A 17,190-nucleotide genomic window follows, 5' to 3' on the forward strand; every position below is an offset into this window, starting at 1 on the left:
CTGCTGTTATTACTACTACTACAACTGTTAATACTAGTACTAATGTTAATACCACTACTGTTAATACTAGTACTACTGTTAATTTAACTACAATTTTTAATATTACTACTACTGTTTATACGACTACAGCTGTTAATACTACTACAACTGTTAATATGACTGCTGTTAATACTAGTACCGTTATTATTACTACTACTGAAATGTTGATAATTAATTATTCATTTATTTTGACATATAATTCTGTTGTTATTTGCAATGTCACTCAAGGAAAGAGCTTTGACCATAATGGCGAGATTGTCTGTGTTCGAGTGAATTATTGTTATAGGATTGCATTTATAATAGTTTAATCATATAGTTTCAGACCGTAACCCAAGATAGTCCGCCCTGGACACGCCCCTTTCTGCCAGCATAAAGCTGTGTGTCTAAAGTCGTTCTCCGTCTCTTCTCTTCTGTTTCTTTTCTTCCTGTTGCTCTTCCATCCATCCATCCATCCATCCATCCATTGTCTTCTGCTTATCCGGGACCGGGTCGCGGGGGCAGCTGCCTGAGCAGGGACGCCCAGACTTCCCTCTCCCCGGACACTTCCCCTAGCTCCTCCGGGAGGACCCCAAGGCGTTCCCAGGCCAGCCGGGTGACATAGTCACTCCAGCGTGTCCTGGGTCTTCCTCGGGGTCTCCTCCCGGTGGGGCATGCCTGGAACACCTCCCGAGGGAGGCGTCCAGGGGGCATCCGATACAGATGCCCGAGCCACCTCAACTGGCTCCTCTCGATGTGGAGGAGCAGCGCCTCTACTCCAAGCTCCTCCCGTGTGACGGAGCTCCTCACCCTATCTCTAAGGGAGCGCCCCGCCACCCTGCGGAGGAAGCTAATTTTGTCCGCTTGTATCCGGGATCTTATTCTTTCGGTCACGACCCAAAGTTCATGACCATAGGTGAGGGTAGGAACGTAGATTGACCGGTGAATCGAGAGCTTCGCCTTTCGGCTCAGCTCTCTCTTCACCACGACGGACCGATACAACGACCGCATTACTGCAGCCGCTGCACCGATCTGGCTGTCAATCTCACATTCCATCCTTCCCTCACTCGTGAACAAGACCCCAAGATACTTAAACTCCTCCTCTTTCATTTTATTTTTATTTATTTTCTTTTATTTTGAAGTTAATTTTTTTCTTTAATCCTTAGTTTATTAGCTAGTTTCATTCACCATTGGATTCTTCTTTTTTTGTCTTTTACTCTTTTCACGAGGAAATTTTGTTAAACTCTAGACCAACCGACGGCCGCAAGATTTAGCATATTGACAGATGCTATTAGAGTAGTCAAGCCCGGTCGAGCTCACAAAGAAGACAGGTCACCAATTGAGAAGGCTTTCGGCGAGACGACACCAGCCAGGAAGCACAGATCAGTGCTAACGGTTCCAAACCAGCCCATGCCCCACAGCACGGAGAATCCCTTCGTGTCAACGTTACCGACAGGAGAGCGATCGCTTAGAGTTTCGATTAAGCTGAGAAGAATTGTCATAAAATAAGACCGCAACACTACTCAACAGTAATGACTGAGTTGCTTCTGTTAAAATCTGATATCTGTGAGGGTATTTCATTTAGTTTCATTTCATTATTCTATCTTACTAATAGTGGCGCAGATAACCAGAAGGATTGTGCATTTTATGATAAAAGTGTCAAACTTGGTATGCTTGTAGCCAAAGGCATATAGAACAAAATTAGATGTGGAGGCATGACAAATTTTCAATATTGCAGCCTTTTTTCAAGATGGCCGCCAGTGACGACTGTTTTTAGATTAAATTTCACATTAACAATGGATAATAGGTAATAGGAGCATCAAATTTGGTACAGTTATAGCCAAAGACATGGGGAACATGTGGAGGGATCAAGACTTTTCAATATGACAAAAATTAGATGTGGAGGCACAACAATATTTCAATATGGCAGCCATTTTTCAAGATGGCCACCAGTGACAACTGTTTATAGATAGATAATATATGATAGATTTCACATTAACAATGGATAATATGTAATATAAGCATCAAATTTGGTACCGTTATGGACAAATACACACAAAAAATACAGATATGGACCCTCATAAATTATCAATATGGTGGTCATTTTCCAAATTGGCTGCCAGTGACAACTGCTTTAAGATCAATTTTCATATTAATGATGGATATAATGTTATTTTGATTATATATCAAGGATATGGATATATCTGCATTGGACTTGGGAACTATCATTTAGATTATAATTTTTTTTCAAGATGGTGACCAAGATGGCAGCCAATGAGCAAAAAATGGTAGTTGCAATAAAGTTGCATAGATTTCTCTGATTTTGATGATCTTTGTGTCATTATATTTTTCTGGATCTGAAGTAAAATAAATGAAAATCAGAATTGCTCAGAAGCTGCAATTCAAGACTCAAAATATGTTATAGTCTAAGTAACACAGCACAGTAACAGAGAGCTGTGCATTCTAAGGCAGCTTTTTTGCACCTGCACTGCCTAACACAACCCTTCTTACATTGACAGGAGACAAGTTCATAGCTGGACTGGCTTGCATTCCGCAGGCATGTCCAGAAGGGTGCATAATAACCCTCAGATGTCTTTGACCAGCCCCATTTACATGGTGAAGGTAGTTCTGGTGTAGGTACCAGCATCTGACCCCACACATGTCCTCCTTGGTAAACTGCTCTCTTGACATGTTCTTCGAGGGCAGCCTTTGTCGGTGGGATACACAGCACATTCTGTTTATTCACAAATAACTTCCTCCTTGCCGTGTCTATTTCTGTACATTGGCTGGTTTGGTCATATAGCAGTATAACAAACCTCTCAATTGTAGCTATAACATCTTGGGGTATGTTATCTGGGGCAGAAGATACTTTTAACAGGGTATTTGTAAGTTCTGGAAAGACAGTCCATACAGCCCATGCAGTCTTCTTCCCTTGGCCAGCAAAGCTGGATAAAGTGTCACAGCGGTGAGTGCATGGAACACTGGAAGTGCTTGTGACTTCTCAGGCCCCAGTCCTGCTGCAATTTCATGGGCTGCAAGGCATCGAAAACCCTTTCCAGTTCCAAATGCCAACCATACCTCATCTTCTGGCTGGAGACATTTACATTTACATTTAGGTCATTTAGCAGACGCTTATGTCCAAAGCGACTTACAGTAAGTACATTTGTCAAAAGAAGGAAACATCCATCCATCCATTTTCTTCCGCTTATCCGGGACCGGGTCGCGGGGGCAGCTGCCTGAGCAGGGACGCCCAGACTTCCCTCTCCCCGGACACTTCCCCCAGCTCCTCCGGGAGGACCCCAAGGCGTTCCTAGGCCAGCCACGTGCACTGATGGACACCCTTATGCTTGAACATGGTGTTCGTTATGGACAAACCGTGACTAGCACAGAAGTCCAATAACAGAACCCCACTCGGGTTCTGATCGGGGAGGCCGTTCCTCCCAATCACGCCCCTCCAGGTAACACTGTCATTGCCCACGTGAGCGTTGAAGTCCCCCAGTAAAACAATGGAGTCCCCGGTTGGAGCACTCTCAAGTACCCCTCCCAAGGACTCCAAGAAGGAAACAATTTTGAAAAATGGCCACCATATTGAAAAGTCTTGATCCCTCTACATGTTCCCCATTTCTCTGGTTATAATTTTACCAAATTTCATGTTTCTATCACCTATTATCCACTGTTAATGTGAAATTTAATCTCAAAACCGGCGGTCACTGGCGACCATCTTGAAAAATGGCCACCATATTGACAATTCGTCGTGCTTTCACATCTAATTTTGTTCTATATGTCTTTGGCTACAAGTGTACCAAATTTGACACTTTTATCATAAAATGCGGAATCCTTATATAATTTCTAGCTAAGCTGCCCCACTATAAGCCGACTCACTTCTGCGTTTGAAACTACGAGCGGACAAGACGCTTGTTGCCCTGAGCAGTTCAGGTATGGAGCAGGGCTCTCACGTGAGTTCAGAGTGAGATTTTGGCTGAGGCTGCAGCGTCAGCGAGGAGGGGGGGATTGTGGCGAGCGATCGCCGAACAGCTTGGGATCGGGGACGTACTGCAGTAGGGGTGAGAGAGAAATCCGACCGGCACCCGCTGCATTTACACCGATAATGTTTCATCATTCGGTGCCGTAATAAACACTATTACTGCTTTGTACATGTTGTGGAAGTCCCGGACACACCAGGAAACGGTGTCCTGCCTGAGTTCATACCCGGAGGGAATGTTTCCATTCATTGTCTATGTAAGAAGCCGGGCAATGCCGTTGCAGCGTGGTGTGTTCCGAGAGATGGCGCCGTCGCCCGCAAACTATCGAAAATCTTTTAAACTGACCGTTGTCGATCTAAAATAAAGACAGATTCAGCAACTGCATAGCTTATTTCTCGCATAAAATGTTTTCAGAAACACATTTGGGTGAACTATTTGCGTAAAATAAGAGGGAGGTGGGAGGCTGCGAGGGAAGAATGATACGAGCTCGGAGGAGCACAGAGGTGAGGGGTGTGTGTGTGGCGGGGGCAGTTTTGTCTCACCACTGTCGCGCTGTAATGCTTTACTCCTGGTGATCTTGGGATTTGAAATGTAATTATTCAAAAAATCATGTGTCTTGAGATGTGTTCTTGTGATATGACACCATAAATAAAATGAATACAATTTTTACAAATTGTTGTCATAATATACACTATATTGCCAAAAGTAATCACCCACCTGCCTTGACTCGCATATGAACTTAAGGGACATCCCATTCTTAATCCATAGGGTTTAATATGACGTTGGTCCACCTTTTTGCAGCTATAACAGCTTCAACTCTTCTGGGAAGGCTTTCCACAAGGTTTAGGAGTGTGTTTAAGGGAATTTTGACCATTCCAGAAGCATATTTGTGCGGTCACACACTGATGTTGGACGGGACGGCCTGGCTCTCAGTCTCCACTCTAATTCATCCCAAAGGTCTTCTGTCGGGTTGAGGTCAAGACTATGCAGACCAATCAAGTTCATCCATATCAAACTCTCTCATCCATGTCTTTATTGACCTTGCTTTGTGCAATGGTGCACAGTCATGTTGGAACAGGAAGGGGCCATCCCCAAACTGTTCCAAACTGTTCCAATCCACCAAACCCAGACTCATCCATCAGATTGCCAGATGGAGAAGCGTGATTCTTCACTCCAGAGAACATCTCCACTGCTCTAGAGTCCAGTGGCAGCGTGCTTTACACCACTGCATCCAAAGCTTTGCATTGCACTTGCTGATATATGGCTTGGATGCAGCTGCTTGGCCATGGAAACCCATTCCATGTAGCCCTTTTCTTGAGCAAATCTAAAGGCCACATGAAGTTTGGAGTTCTGTAGTGATTGACTCTGCAGATATTTGGCAACCTCTGCTCGCTATACGCCTCAGCATCCGCTGACCCCGCTCCGTCATTTTACATGGCCTGCCACTTCGTGGCTGAGTTGCTGTTGCTCCCAATCACTTCCACCTTGTTCTAATCCCACTGACAGTTGACTGGAATATTTAGGAGCAAGGAAATTTCACGACTGGACTTGTTGCACAGGTGGCATCCTATCACAGTACCAAGCTGGAATTCACTGAACTCTTGAGAGTGACCCATTCTTTCACAAATGTTTGTAGAAACAGTCTAGGTGCATGCCTAGGTGCTTGCTTTTATACACCTGTGGCCATGGAAGTGATTGGAACACCTGATTTCAATTATGTGGATGGGTGAGTGAATACCTTTGGCAATATAGTGTAGTTACATTGTCATCCTTTTTATCCAGTTATTTCAATTAAATAACAATGAAATTGTTTGTTTTGGGCTCATACCGCTGTAGGTAAAAGGCAGATGTGTGTCTTGCTATTAACAGTGAGTGAAATTCATGGAGAACCTCTGGATGAGATTATGAACTCAGACAGCATGGCGTTTGATTACCAGATGTATCTGGGACTTCACAACAATGTTGTTGAACAATGTAGAAAGCAGCAATAGGGGTTATTTCAGCCATGATTGATGAAACCTTGTCAGTGTCTACATTGACGTAAGCCCCCCTCCTCCCCGGCGCCTCTAGCAAATAAACATAAATGATCTCGGGAGTAGACACAACTGATCTTGTGGTCAAAGCAGAGCAGCACCCCAAGCGGCAACCTTACAGCACCTGGCTCAATCTGGCTTCTGACTCGAACCTGTTAACAAAGTTTGCATCCATAAATTAAGGTACATTTTGAAAGCTAAGTGATACAAGTCCTCTTAGTAGCTAATTGCATTTGTAACATAAGCCAGTTCACTTCAGAGGTTGCTGTGTGGTCTGAACACAGACTTACTGAAAAATGATTTAAAGTTTTACAGTTGATATCTGCATAACTGTCCTATTTTAAAACACACAAGGCTTGTGAAGTTACATCACCATCTAAACACTCCTATACAGTTCAATGTCTCACTATTTAAATCTTGTGGGCTGTGTTTTGTTTTCAGAAATATACTCAGTAAAAACTGAAGAAAAGTTTAATACCTGTGGTGGCATTGAAGGAGACATAGCTGGCAGAGAATCCCTCGGTGACTAAACTTGTGTCGGACACAAACAGCAGCGTCAGCAAGCTGTCAGTACTGGTGATGGATGGAGGCACTGAACGCCCACAGTACCTGCACATACAAAATATCCACAAGTTGTTACTTACCAAGTAACTCACCAAGAACACTTTCAAAGCAAAGGCACGTTGCTTAGTCCTGACCCTCAAAATCAGACAGGCCAATTTATAGATATAGACCAGGAATCTGCTTGTCACTGACTGCTTTCTGGTCCGTGGTTGGAGATGGATCCATCTTGGTAATATTACTACTGTTAATATTTACTGCTACTACTAATAGTGCTAGCAACACCAAATGCAGATGGAAATGAAGAGCCTGGTCTGTTTGAGATTTCTGCCTATAAGTCTGTTAAGACAGTTTTTTTTCTCTCCATCTATTGCTTGCGGTGATGTTGGGACTTTGGAAATGTGTCGACTCTGAAAATCATGAGCGTGTTCTAGTTCTGCTCTATGTATAAAGTGTCCTGAAAGGCACCACAAAATGAATTATTATTATTGCCCAAAGCATCACACTGCCTCCTGCCTTTTTCCCATAGTGCATCCTGGTGCCATGTGTTCCCCAGGTAAGCGATGTGCACGCACCTGGCCATCCACGTGATGTAGAAGAAAATGTGATTCATCAGACCAGGCCACCTTCTTCCATTGCTCTGTGGTCCAGTTCTGATGCTCACATGCCCATTTGGCGCTAGCTACAGTGGACAGGGGTCAGCATGGGCACCCTGACCGGTGTGTGGACAGGGGTCAGCATTGGCAGCCCCATATGCAACAGACTGTGATGCACTGTGTGTTCTGACACCTTTCTTTCATAACCAGCATGAACTTCTTTAGCAGTTTGAGCTCCAGTAGCTTGTCTGTTGGATCGGGTAACGCGGGCCAACCTTTGCTCCTGACGTGCATCAATGAGCATGGCCACCTATGGCCCTGTCGCCAGTTCACCGGTTTTCCTTCCTCGGACGGCTTTTGATAGGTACTGACCACTGCAGACCGGGAACACCCCACTCAACTTTGAGGACAAAATGTTCACTTGCTGCCTAATATATCCCACCCACTGACAGGTGCCATGATAATGGATAGATAATCAGGGTCATTCACTTCACCAATCAGTGGTCATCATGTTATGGCTGATCGGTGTATATTAGGGCTGTCGAATTTAACCCATTCAATAAATGCTACAACTAGACACAAGCTAAGTTTCTGTCTTGTTGTCAGCCAGCTGATAATAAAAGTGAAGGGAGTTACATCAAATCTGGCTGCCCCGGCTCATGAAAAAGGAGGGCTGACCTTTAAGGTGGACCAGCACTATTTTTCACTATTCTCCTTTAAGTGACAAGCTGCTCCTCTGAATCCCTGAACTTTTTCTTTTTCTCTTCTATCTTTAATATTTATTATAACTGTCTAACAGTTAATTATTATTATCACTAATGCAAACTCTGCTCTGTTTGTATCAGGAAAACACAAAGTTGAATGTTTTCAAAGTTATTGTCAGAACTGTAATGGTATTATTAAGCACTCATATTGCATTACTGAAATTTAAGTACTTTAACTTGGTTTTTAAAAAGTGGTATCGCTTCAAAGCTTCACATTCTGGTGCATATACACCTTCTGTCATTTATCTTTCTGTTCCCATAACTATTAACAGAGAAAATGGTAATTCTTCAGGTATATTTCCAAATTGTGATTAATCCACAGCTACACTTTAAAGACTCTGATTAAAATGTTCATAATTAATATAATAGTATTATAATTATAATATAATTTTTATTATTACCTGCCAATCTTGGTTCCCGTTTGCACAGTGCCATTGTCGTACACCTCAACGTAATCAAAGATACAGTTGATGTTGTACTCCAGGTTGAAAAAGTCAAACGTAAGCCGCACCAGGTTGCCGGGGGTAACACTGATGTACCAAGTGCAGTTGGCACCATGAGGGTAGTTGTTGGGGTGGCCCGGGCTTGTGATGGTGCCTGAAGGACTGGTCAGGGTATCACCACAGCCTGGTACAGGAAAAAAAGACAACTGGTTGACGGGATCAGTGAGAGTGAATATTTGCAAAGCCAAGCTCTGGAGTCAATAAAGCAACACTGCAGATTAATATCTGAACTGGATGCATTGTGAAGTAGTAAAATATCAATCAAGCATCAATCTGTCCTTATAGACACACCAAGGAATACCCAACACGTTCTCATTCAGAACTCGTCATATTACGCTCCACCATGGTGACAGTAAACCATAAAGGTTATGATTTGTTTTTAACCTGAGGGCAGTCAGAGTCTTTGCTAAACAGTTATACATTTCTCACCTTCCAGGGCAGAGCCGTAGGCTGCTTCAAAGCCATGGTTGCTGACGGAGGAGTCTGTCTTGAAGCGGATGTACATAGATCTCTGAGTAGATTGAAGCCTGGGGGGAATCTCAACACCACAATATGTCCCCAGCAGAGGAGAGCTGGACGTGGAGCCGTCCCTGACCTGTAGGACACCGGAAACATTAGCAATAGAACGGATGCATAACTAGCCATAAGATAAGAAAATAAGTAATATATATTATATGATGTTTAAGTGGCATATCAAATAACAGCGGTTAGGAGTTGGTGTATAGTGTTTATGTTTTAATTGAAATCATATTAACATGTTGTGACGTGTGAGCAGCTTGGCCTCCCAAAAATGACATTCCCACACAAATAAACTACATTGTGAACTATGTTTTAGGTAAACCTATTTTTGGTGGATTAAATTTGCTCTTGCTGTATCACAAATTAGTTTCCAGCAAGTCCGTGGAAGTCCATGTAGGGAGGAGGTCTGGGTCTAAAAACACAGGTCTTTCACCAGTAGACTGATTTTTCTCTTTCCCATTAGAACCAAATCGTTTTGTTGTGTTTTATTTCAATTGCATTGTCATTTTAATCCAAACCATGACATTTTTTATGAAACATGACCAAGTCGTTCGGGGCGTTTTGTTTTGTTTTGTTTTGTTAATTGTAAGTTTCCCTGGAAATGTAATTGATAGTGAACACTAGTTGTATGGGAATGTTATTGTGTTGGAAACAGAGATGTGAAACAGCTCTGATAAATCTGCTTTACACAGGAGACAAAATTTACCACTAGTGGAAAACTTATCACCTTAAGAGACAGATTTGGTAGAGAGCAAAAATAGAGAGAATTGAGTAAATATTGAAGATTTATGAGAAACACTTTTTAAAATGTATGTTGCTTATATCTGCTGGACATATTTCAGAACAAGTTATCTCTGTCAATTTAAAAGATGATAATCATTAAGTTTTGACTTCCCGCTGCCCCATGGACAAAACATCTGTTCATGTAGGAGTGCTAATTACGAAACACCTTTCTCATTCAAATGAGTTCATTTCAGTCTAAAGACTGTTCATTTAGGTTAGACAGACACAGGAGTGTCATTCCTTGTCCATCATGTCATTCATCATTCATTGTCTATCACGCTCTCAGCTTAAAGAGGTGACCCACCCTCATTCCTCCACTCCCGCCCTATTGAGAGTGACAATCAATCAAACTGACAAATGACAAATATTTCCCTCTAAGGTGTATGGGAGTAGAAGGATTCGGTACCAGAAAAAAGAAACACTCAAGTAAAGAAAAATTGCCTGAAATTTGTTCTCAGATCTAAATGTACATTACTTTCCACCACTGGTTGCTATATATATGATAACAATTATAATAATAGAGAAGATGATGATGATGAAGAAGAAGAATTGGACATTTGAAAGTTAAAATTTGCATAAAAGTATTTGGGGTCAAATTTATATTTAGGTCCAACAGTTAATTTTTCTTTATTTGGTTGAACATTTGTTTACCTCAACAAAGTCATAACGACAGGAATTTCCCTCAACGTCAAATGACAGGAAGTTGAGGGTGACAACGTAGCCCTCTGGCTGGTTGATGACCCATTCACAGACTTTGTTGTGGGGATAGGCGTTGGGGTGGTAGGGAGAGCTTAACTGCCCGCTCCCAGACAAAGTACCTCCACAACCTGGGGAGACAAAGGGTTAATAGTTGGCCTTCTGCATGGATTAAAATCTTTGCCTGGATCTGTGATAGTTCCTTCATCATGATTTACTGGTGCCCCTCCCTTTTGAATTCAAACATTGTCTGAAACAAATATTGCCAATTGAATGTTAGTTTGACTGAGTATTTACAGAATACATTTCTGAATACCCAGACTCGGTTGTGAGAAAATATCATTTGACTTGAATTTGTGAAATGTCACTATCCTTAAGATAAGTATAGTACACAAGCTATAACCTAACGCTATCAATATCAGGTAAATATTCAAGGATATTCTAACACCTCCACACTAAGGAGGTTTTCACACATTACCTCCACTTTACCTCAGAGCATTCCCAACCTTTCCTGAACACACCAACAGTATCTTGGGCCTTGTGCAAGAACATTTCATTTGAATTTGGCCAAAACATGGCACCACTGGTAACATGAGCAGACAGGTATGGTCTTCCCTTTGCAGTCGGGACTGAGGCACCTCATCATCCTGCTCTTTCATCAGCTTAGCTAGGAGCAAGACAACCTGCTGCAGGTCGTAGGAGTCTTCCTTTCTCAACTGTTTTGGCGCTGATACAAGGCTAGAGTAGCCCCCATGTTCACGAGATGTCCCCTGGGTTCCCACTAGTATGTGCATTCTGGCAAGCATGGCATACATCATTTTCCTGGCAGCTTAGATTCACCAAGATAGACTTGGCAGGACACCTAACGCCTGGTGCATGATAGGCAGTGGTCCCCCACTATCCTCTCTTGACTAAGTAATTGTACAACATGTTTGCAAAACATGTTTAGTTTGTAGTCCCATTATTGCTACATAAGAAAAATACACACAAAAAAATACTGTATATCTTCCAGATGGCAGCGCAACATCAGATTCATCCGACAAGGGACATACCAGATCCAGCTCTTGCACCCCAACTAGGATTGAGGTGGAGTCTTGGGTAGTTGATGGGGTTGTCCCTAGACACATCAGAGGCCATTGCCAGCCATTTCCTGACACAACCAGGGTAAAAAGGGAGTGGCACACAATTTGCTCATTCCAAACAACTGCCCTCGCTGGACACCAACGAGAGAATGCCTATGTATGCCTATGCCTGCATGTCCTGGCCTCCCTTGCTGTAGCTTATGTAGAACTAAGCAATGCACACAGTGACTATGTTTACATGAACACTCATATTCGACTATTATTATGTATATGACAATATTGTGTCATGTGAACATCATCTTCCTTTTTGATATTCTGAATGAGATCCTATTCTAAATAGAGTCGTTTGAGATGAAGACGTGAGATATGTTCACACAATACAGGTGTTAGGGGAATTGTTTGGGCATGTATACAGCACATTCACAATTATGCATCTCAATGGTTGTTTTTACGGCCTCTTTCCTTTTTACTTCCAGTTCTGTGCTTTAGACAGAAACCAACTAACAAACGGTTTGCAATGATGGAGTAGAGTAGTCCATGACCAAAAAAATACCTGGATATCATCAGTATTGTGGATATGCACACACCACCGCTGGACAACATTGACAATACGTATATTGACTGTGACAAACAGTTAATGCCTTTCCATTTTCCATGTTTTTACAATTGTAAAAACATGGAACATGGATTAACCATGATTAATAACATGTTAAGGCATCAACCCATCAAACACAGCAAAGAATGGTGTTGATGTTGGATTAATTGGCCCTGGTAATGAGGATGTGGCAGCTAGCTCCTCAAATGGACCAGATTATGCTGGTAACAATAGGGACAGAGCCAACTAACCTTACAATAATGGGAATATCAACCGCTGCATGTAAACACGCAATATTGGTGGATTATTAATTTCTATCAGGCATGAAAAGAGTTTAGTAGGAATAATGTCTTTTTGGGAATAAGGTCAAAAACAGGAATGTTTGGTGCATGTAACCACAGTAAATGATTGTAACCATCATCCACTTGGATCTTTACCCCACATCCCAAAATCGGCTTGCTATTTTTTTACAGAACAAATAACAAATAAACATAATAAGTTCAAATGTGTGGAATCCTACCAACGGTGTAAACTGCCCTGAAACCAGCCCGGCTTACTGAGCTGTCAGACCTGAAGCGAATCCATAGGAAGTTGAAGGAGGAGAGGATAGGTGCTGGCAGGGAGCTCCCACAGTACCTCCCTATGAGAGGATCAGTCTCCAATCTGCCGTCACGAACCTGAAAAAGGGGACAGAGGGAAGAAGAAGGAGAACTAGTTTGGAGGCGAGTAAAACTATGACAAACAATATTTGTTGACAGCCTCTTTTTGATGATGAAAACAGGACTAACATTTTATTTTTAAATGTACAAATCCAGCATGATTGTGTTCTTTCTTCTATTTTTTAATGTTATGCTGAAAGATGTAAATCCATGGATTGGGTGGTGCACATTTCGTGAATGATGTATGATAATTCAATTTCAACTTTAGCAAGAAATTTGCCTTATGCTGTGTCATGAAAGCCTATCAGCATTTAGATTCTCCTCCTGTCGTCACTGACATGCATACATCTCTGCCCATCCAAAGCTCTACAATAGTAACTCATATTAGTCCAGAGACCAGACCAGACTATGTGGGGAAATGTATGCCGGTGTCGTATTTATGTCTAGATGATGTTATTTTGGGAGTTGATGAAGCAGCTACAATGTTAGCATAGCCTAGCACCCATCAATCCAGACTCCATTTAGAAAACAAGCAGCAATAGTGGTGATTTTGGCCATGACTGAGGAAACCTTGTTGGTGTCCACGTAGAGTTAGCCCCGCCTCCTCTGGTGCATCTAGCATAAGTGATGCAAATAATCACACATGGGGTGCAGTCGAATAGTCAATAAACAAGGTCCTAATTCCTATTCCTATCTCCTATTCCTTGACCTCTGGGGAAAACGTCACGGGGTTAAGGAAAGGCGATAGGAGAACTCAAAAGGATTTAGGAAAGTCGACCGCAGTGCTCAGAGAATCCGACCGGACTTTCACTAAGTCATTATAACGCAGCAGCTGAGGATTGACAGCTGATGATCTGCAGCATTGATTGACGTGCGTCTGTGCTGGAGAAACTACAATAATGGACTACAAAAAATGCGTTGTCCACTTCTCACCATGTTGCTGGTTCACTGACCGGCTTCAGGTCCAGCAGCTCCTCCTTCCTGTTTGACCGTTTGCTGCATTTACATTTCATTTGTGGTTTTAGTTTCGTTTCTGTTAAACATTTGTAACATGATTAAAATTAATAAAAGTATCATTAAATTATTATCACTGTCCACACATTTAGCAACACAATTCCAATTACTGGAAGGGTGGGGGGGGATTGTGGCAAGCGATCGCCGAGCAGTTTGGGATCGGGGACGTACTGCAGTAGGGGTGAGAGAGAAATCCGACCGGCACCCGCTGCATTGACACCGATAATGATTCATCATTCATGGCCGTAATAAACACCATCACTGCTTTGTGTATGTTGTAGAAGTCCCAGACACACTGGGAAACTAAACGCCGTCCTGTCTGAGTTCATACCCGGAGGGGATGTTCCCATTCATTGTCTATGTAGGAAGCCGTGCAATGCCGTCGCCGGTTGTCGATCTAAAATAAGGACAGATTCAGCAACTGCATAGCTTATTTCTCACCTAAAATGTTTTCAGAGACACATTTCGGTGAACTATTTTCATAAAATAAGAGGGAGGTGGAAGGCTGCGAGGGAAGAATGATACGAGCTCGGAGGGGGGGGGGGGGGGGGATTAAGCAGCACAGAGGGGAGGGGTGTGTGTGTGTGTGTGTGTGGTGGGGGGATGCTTTTTTTAAACCTTTCAAATCGTAGACTACAGCTTTAATTAAAGTCAATTTCTTCCCTAACCGTAATCATAGTGTTAGTGGCATGAACCTGACAAGGTGGGAAGAAACATTTACAGTGAATGAAATCAAGTTTATAAGCAACTGTGTCTTTTGTAAGATATAGGGTTGCAGTATTCATTAGTTAAAAAAGCAGACATTTTTCAGGATATTTGTTTGTGAGTCATAAACCAGTCTTACCTCCACATAATCAAAGGTGCAGCTGCCGTGACTCTCCAGATTCATGTGGGTGAAGTTGAGGACCAACTTCTCCCCTGCTGGCAACCTGATCAGATAGACACACTGGCGATTGTGGGCATAGTCATTGGGCCAGTTGGGGGAGATGATGACACCCTCACTGTCAGTAAATGTACCACCACAGCCAGGGTCACCTACAATACAGCGCATCATGGGTTTCATTAGCAACGGACGAGAACTGAAACTATCATTGGGCACAGGCAGGGTACACCCTGGACAGTAATATGTATATAGAGTATATGTTTCCTGTAAATATGTATATATATTAGAATCAGAATCAAAATACTTTATGAATCCCCCTTAGGAAATTGAAGGAAGAAAGAGAGTCATGTGCTCATAGATAAAGAGCCAATAACATAGTAATGTCATACTATACAGTTGTATGACTAGTCAAATAAGTATAACAGTAATAAAATATAAATAATGACACTAAATATATAAGTTATGTATTTACAATGTATGCATATAAAAACAACACTACTTTCCATTTGTGTATTTGCTGTTGAGGTAGAAGTAGCAGTCTGTAGTATTGAGGTAGTCGTATCATAAGAAGACAATGCACATACACTCACCGGCCACTTTATTAGGTACACCTGTCCAACTGCTCGTTAACGCATATTTCTAATCGGCCAATCACATGGCAGCAACTCAATACATTTAGGCATGTAGACATGGTCAAGGCAGGTTACAGAGAATGGTCCGAAAAAGAGAAAATATCCAGTGAGCAGCAGTTCTGTGGGCGCAAATGCCTTGTTGATGCCAGAGGTCAGAGGAGAATGGCCAGACTGATTCGAGCTGATAGAAAGGCAACAGTAACTCAAATAACCACTCGTTACTACCGAGGTATGCAGAAGAGCATCTCTGAACGTACAACACGTCGAACCTTGAGGCGGATGGGCTACAGCAGCAGAAGACCACACCGGGTGCCACTCCTGTCAGCTAAGAACAGGAAACCGAGGCTACAATTTGCACAGGCTCACCAAAATTGGACAATAGAAGATTGGAGAAACGTTGCTTGGTCTGATGAGTCTCGATTTCTGCTGCGACATTCGGATGGTAGGGTCAGAATTTGGCGTCAACAACATGAAAGCATGGATCCATCCTGCCTTGTATCAACGGTTCAGGCTGGTGGTGGTGGTGTAATGGTGTGGGGGATATTTTCCTGGCACACTTTGGGCCCATTAGTACCAATTGGGCATCGTGTCAACGCCACAGCCTACCTGAGTATTGTTGCTGACCATGTCCATCCCTTTATGACCACAGTGTACCCATCTTCTGATGGCTACTTAAACGCGCCATGTCATAAAGCGCGAATCATCTCAGACTGGTTTCTTGAACATATCAATGAGTTCACTGTACTCAAATGGCCTCCAGTCACCAGATCTCAATCCAATAGATCATATCATGGATGTGCAGCCGACAAATCTGCAGCAACTGCGTGATGCTATCATATCAATATGGACCAAATTCTCTGAGGAATGTTTCCAGTACCTTGTTGAATCTATGCCACGAAGGATTAAGGCAGTTCTAAAGGCAAAAGGGGGTCCAACCCAGTACTAGCAAGGTGTACCTAATAAAGTGGCCGGTGAGTGTAGGTATTATTGCACATTCCTAAAGTTACATTTATACTGCTAGATAATTTATGCACATACACACAATTAACTGGGTGGGATAGTTTAGCATGAGGATTTATATAGTTTTACAGCCACAGGCAGTAATGACCTCCTGTAGTGCATCTGGGAGGAACGAGTCTGTTACTGAAAGTACTTCTCAGACTGCCCAGCATGTTATAGAGTGGGTGGAAGGAGTTGTCTAGGATAGACCTGATATTCAACAGCAACTGTTGGCTCTCTGGATGGGACATTCGAGTATAAAAAAACAAGATGGAACCATCAATAAACATGCAGCCTCATAATGGGGTGAGGGAGAGAGAGAGAGAGAGTGTGACGGTGAGTATGAAGTCATCAGTACCATTACAGCGTAAACATAACAGTGTAGTGTGTTCCAGTGTGTTTCAAGAATAATCTTCCTTTCAGTGTATAATGTGATAAATTATGGGATGGTGTCTTACTTGGTGATGTTGTGTATGTAATGTGGAAGCCTCTGTCAGAGACACTGAAGTCAGAGTGGAAGTGGATCCATGCAGCTGGACCGGTGGTCTGCAGGGGGGGAGGTGCTGCAGTACTGCAATACTTCCCCAGAACTGTGTCTTCAGGTAGAAGACCATCCCGGATCTCAAATATTTGGACACACAAGACAATTAATACAGAATGACAGCAAGAAGTTGTAAGTAACATTGTAGGCTTGATGCATGAAATGGAACATAGCTGGTGACTACTTTTAGTTCAGCACTAAGAGGCCGAGCACCGCGAGACACATCGTTTCTGTGTTTTGCTTTCTCCTACATGATCTGGAAGCCACTGGTGGGCCTGGTCGCTGGAGCTCCTGCCTTCACACCTGTGGTTCATCACACCACTCAGCACATC

General features: G+C 42.7%; 1 protein-coding gene across 1 annotated transcript in view; it reads right to left on the reverse strand.

Moving 5' to 3' along the window:
• cubn (cubilin (intrinsic factor-cobalamin receptor)) overlaps positions 1–17,190 on the reverse strand; it is a gene marked incomplete at its 5' end in the record, with an annotated part of 190,573 nt that overhangs the window by 140,372 nt on the left and 33,011 nt on the right. The window contains 7 exons of the mRNA XM_084033641.1: positions 6,510–6,640; positions 8,354–8,579; positions 8,885–9,050; positions 10,409–10,584; positions 12,651–12,807; positions 14,648–14,838; positions 16,776–16,938. Coding sequence (XP_083889767.1) covers positions 6,510–6,640; positions 8,354–8,579; positions 8,885–9,050; positions 10,409–10,584; positions 12,651–12,807; positions 14,648–14,838; positions 16,776–16,938 — 1,210 coding nt within the window. The remainder of the gene's footprint in view (positions 1–6,509; positions 6,641–8,353; positions 8,580–8,884; positions 9,051–10,408; positions 10,585–12,650; positions 12,808–14,647; positions 14,839–16,775; positions 16,939–17,190) is intronic.

Source organism: Eutrigla gurnardus, assembly GCF_963514095.1.
Source record: "Eutrigla gurnardus genome assembly, chromosome: 18".
NCBI lineage: Eukaryota > Metazoa > Chordata > Actinopteri > Perciformes > Triglidae > Eutrigla > Eutrigla gurnardus.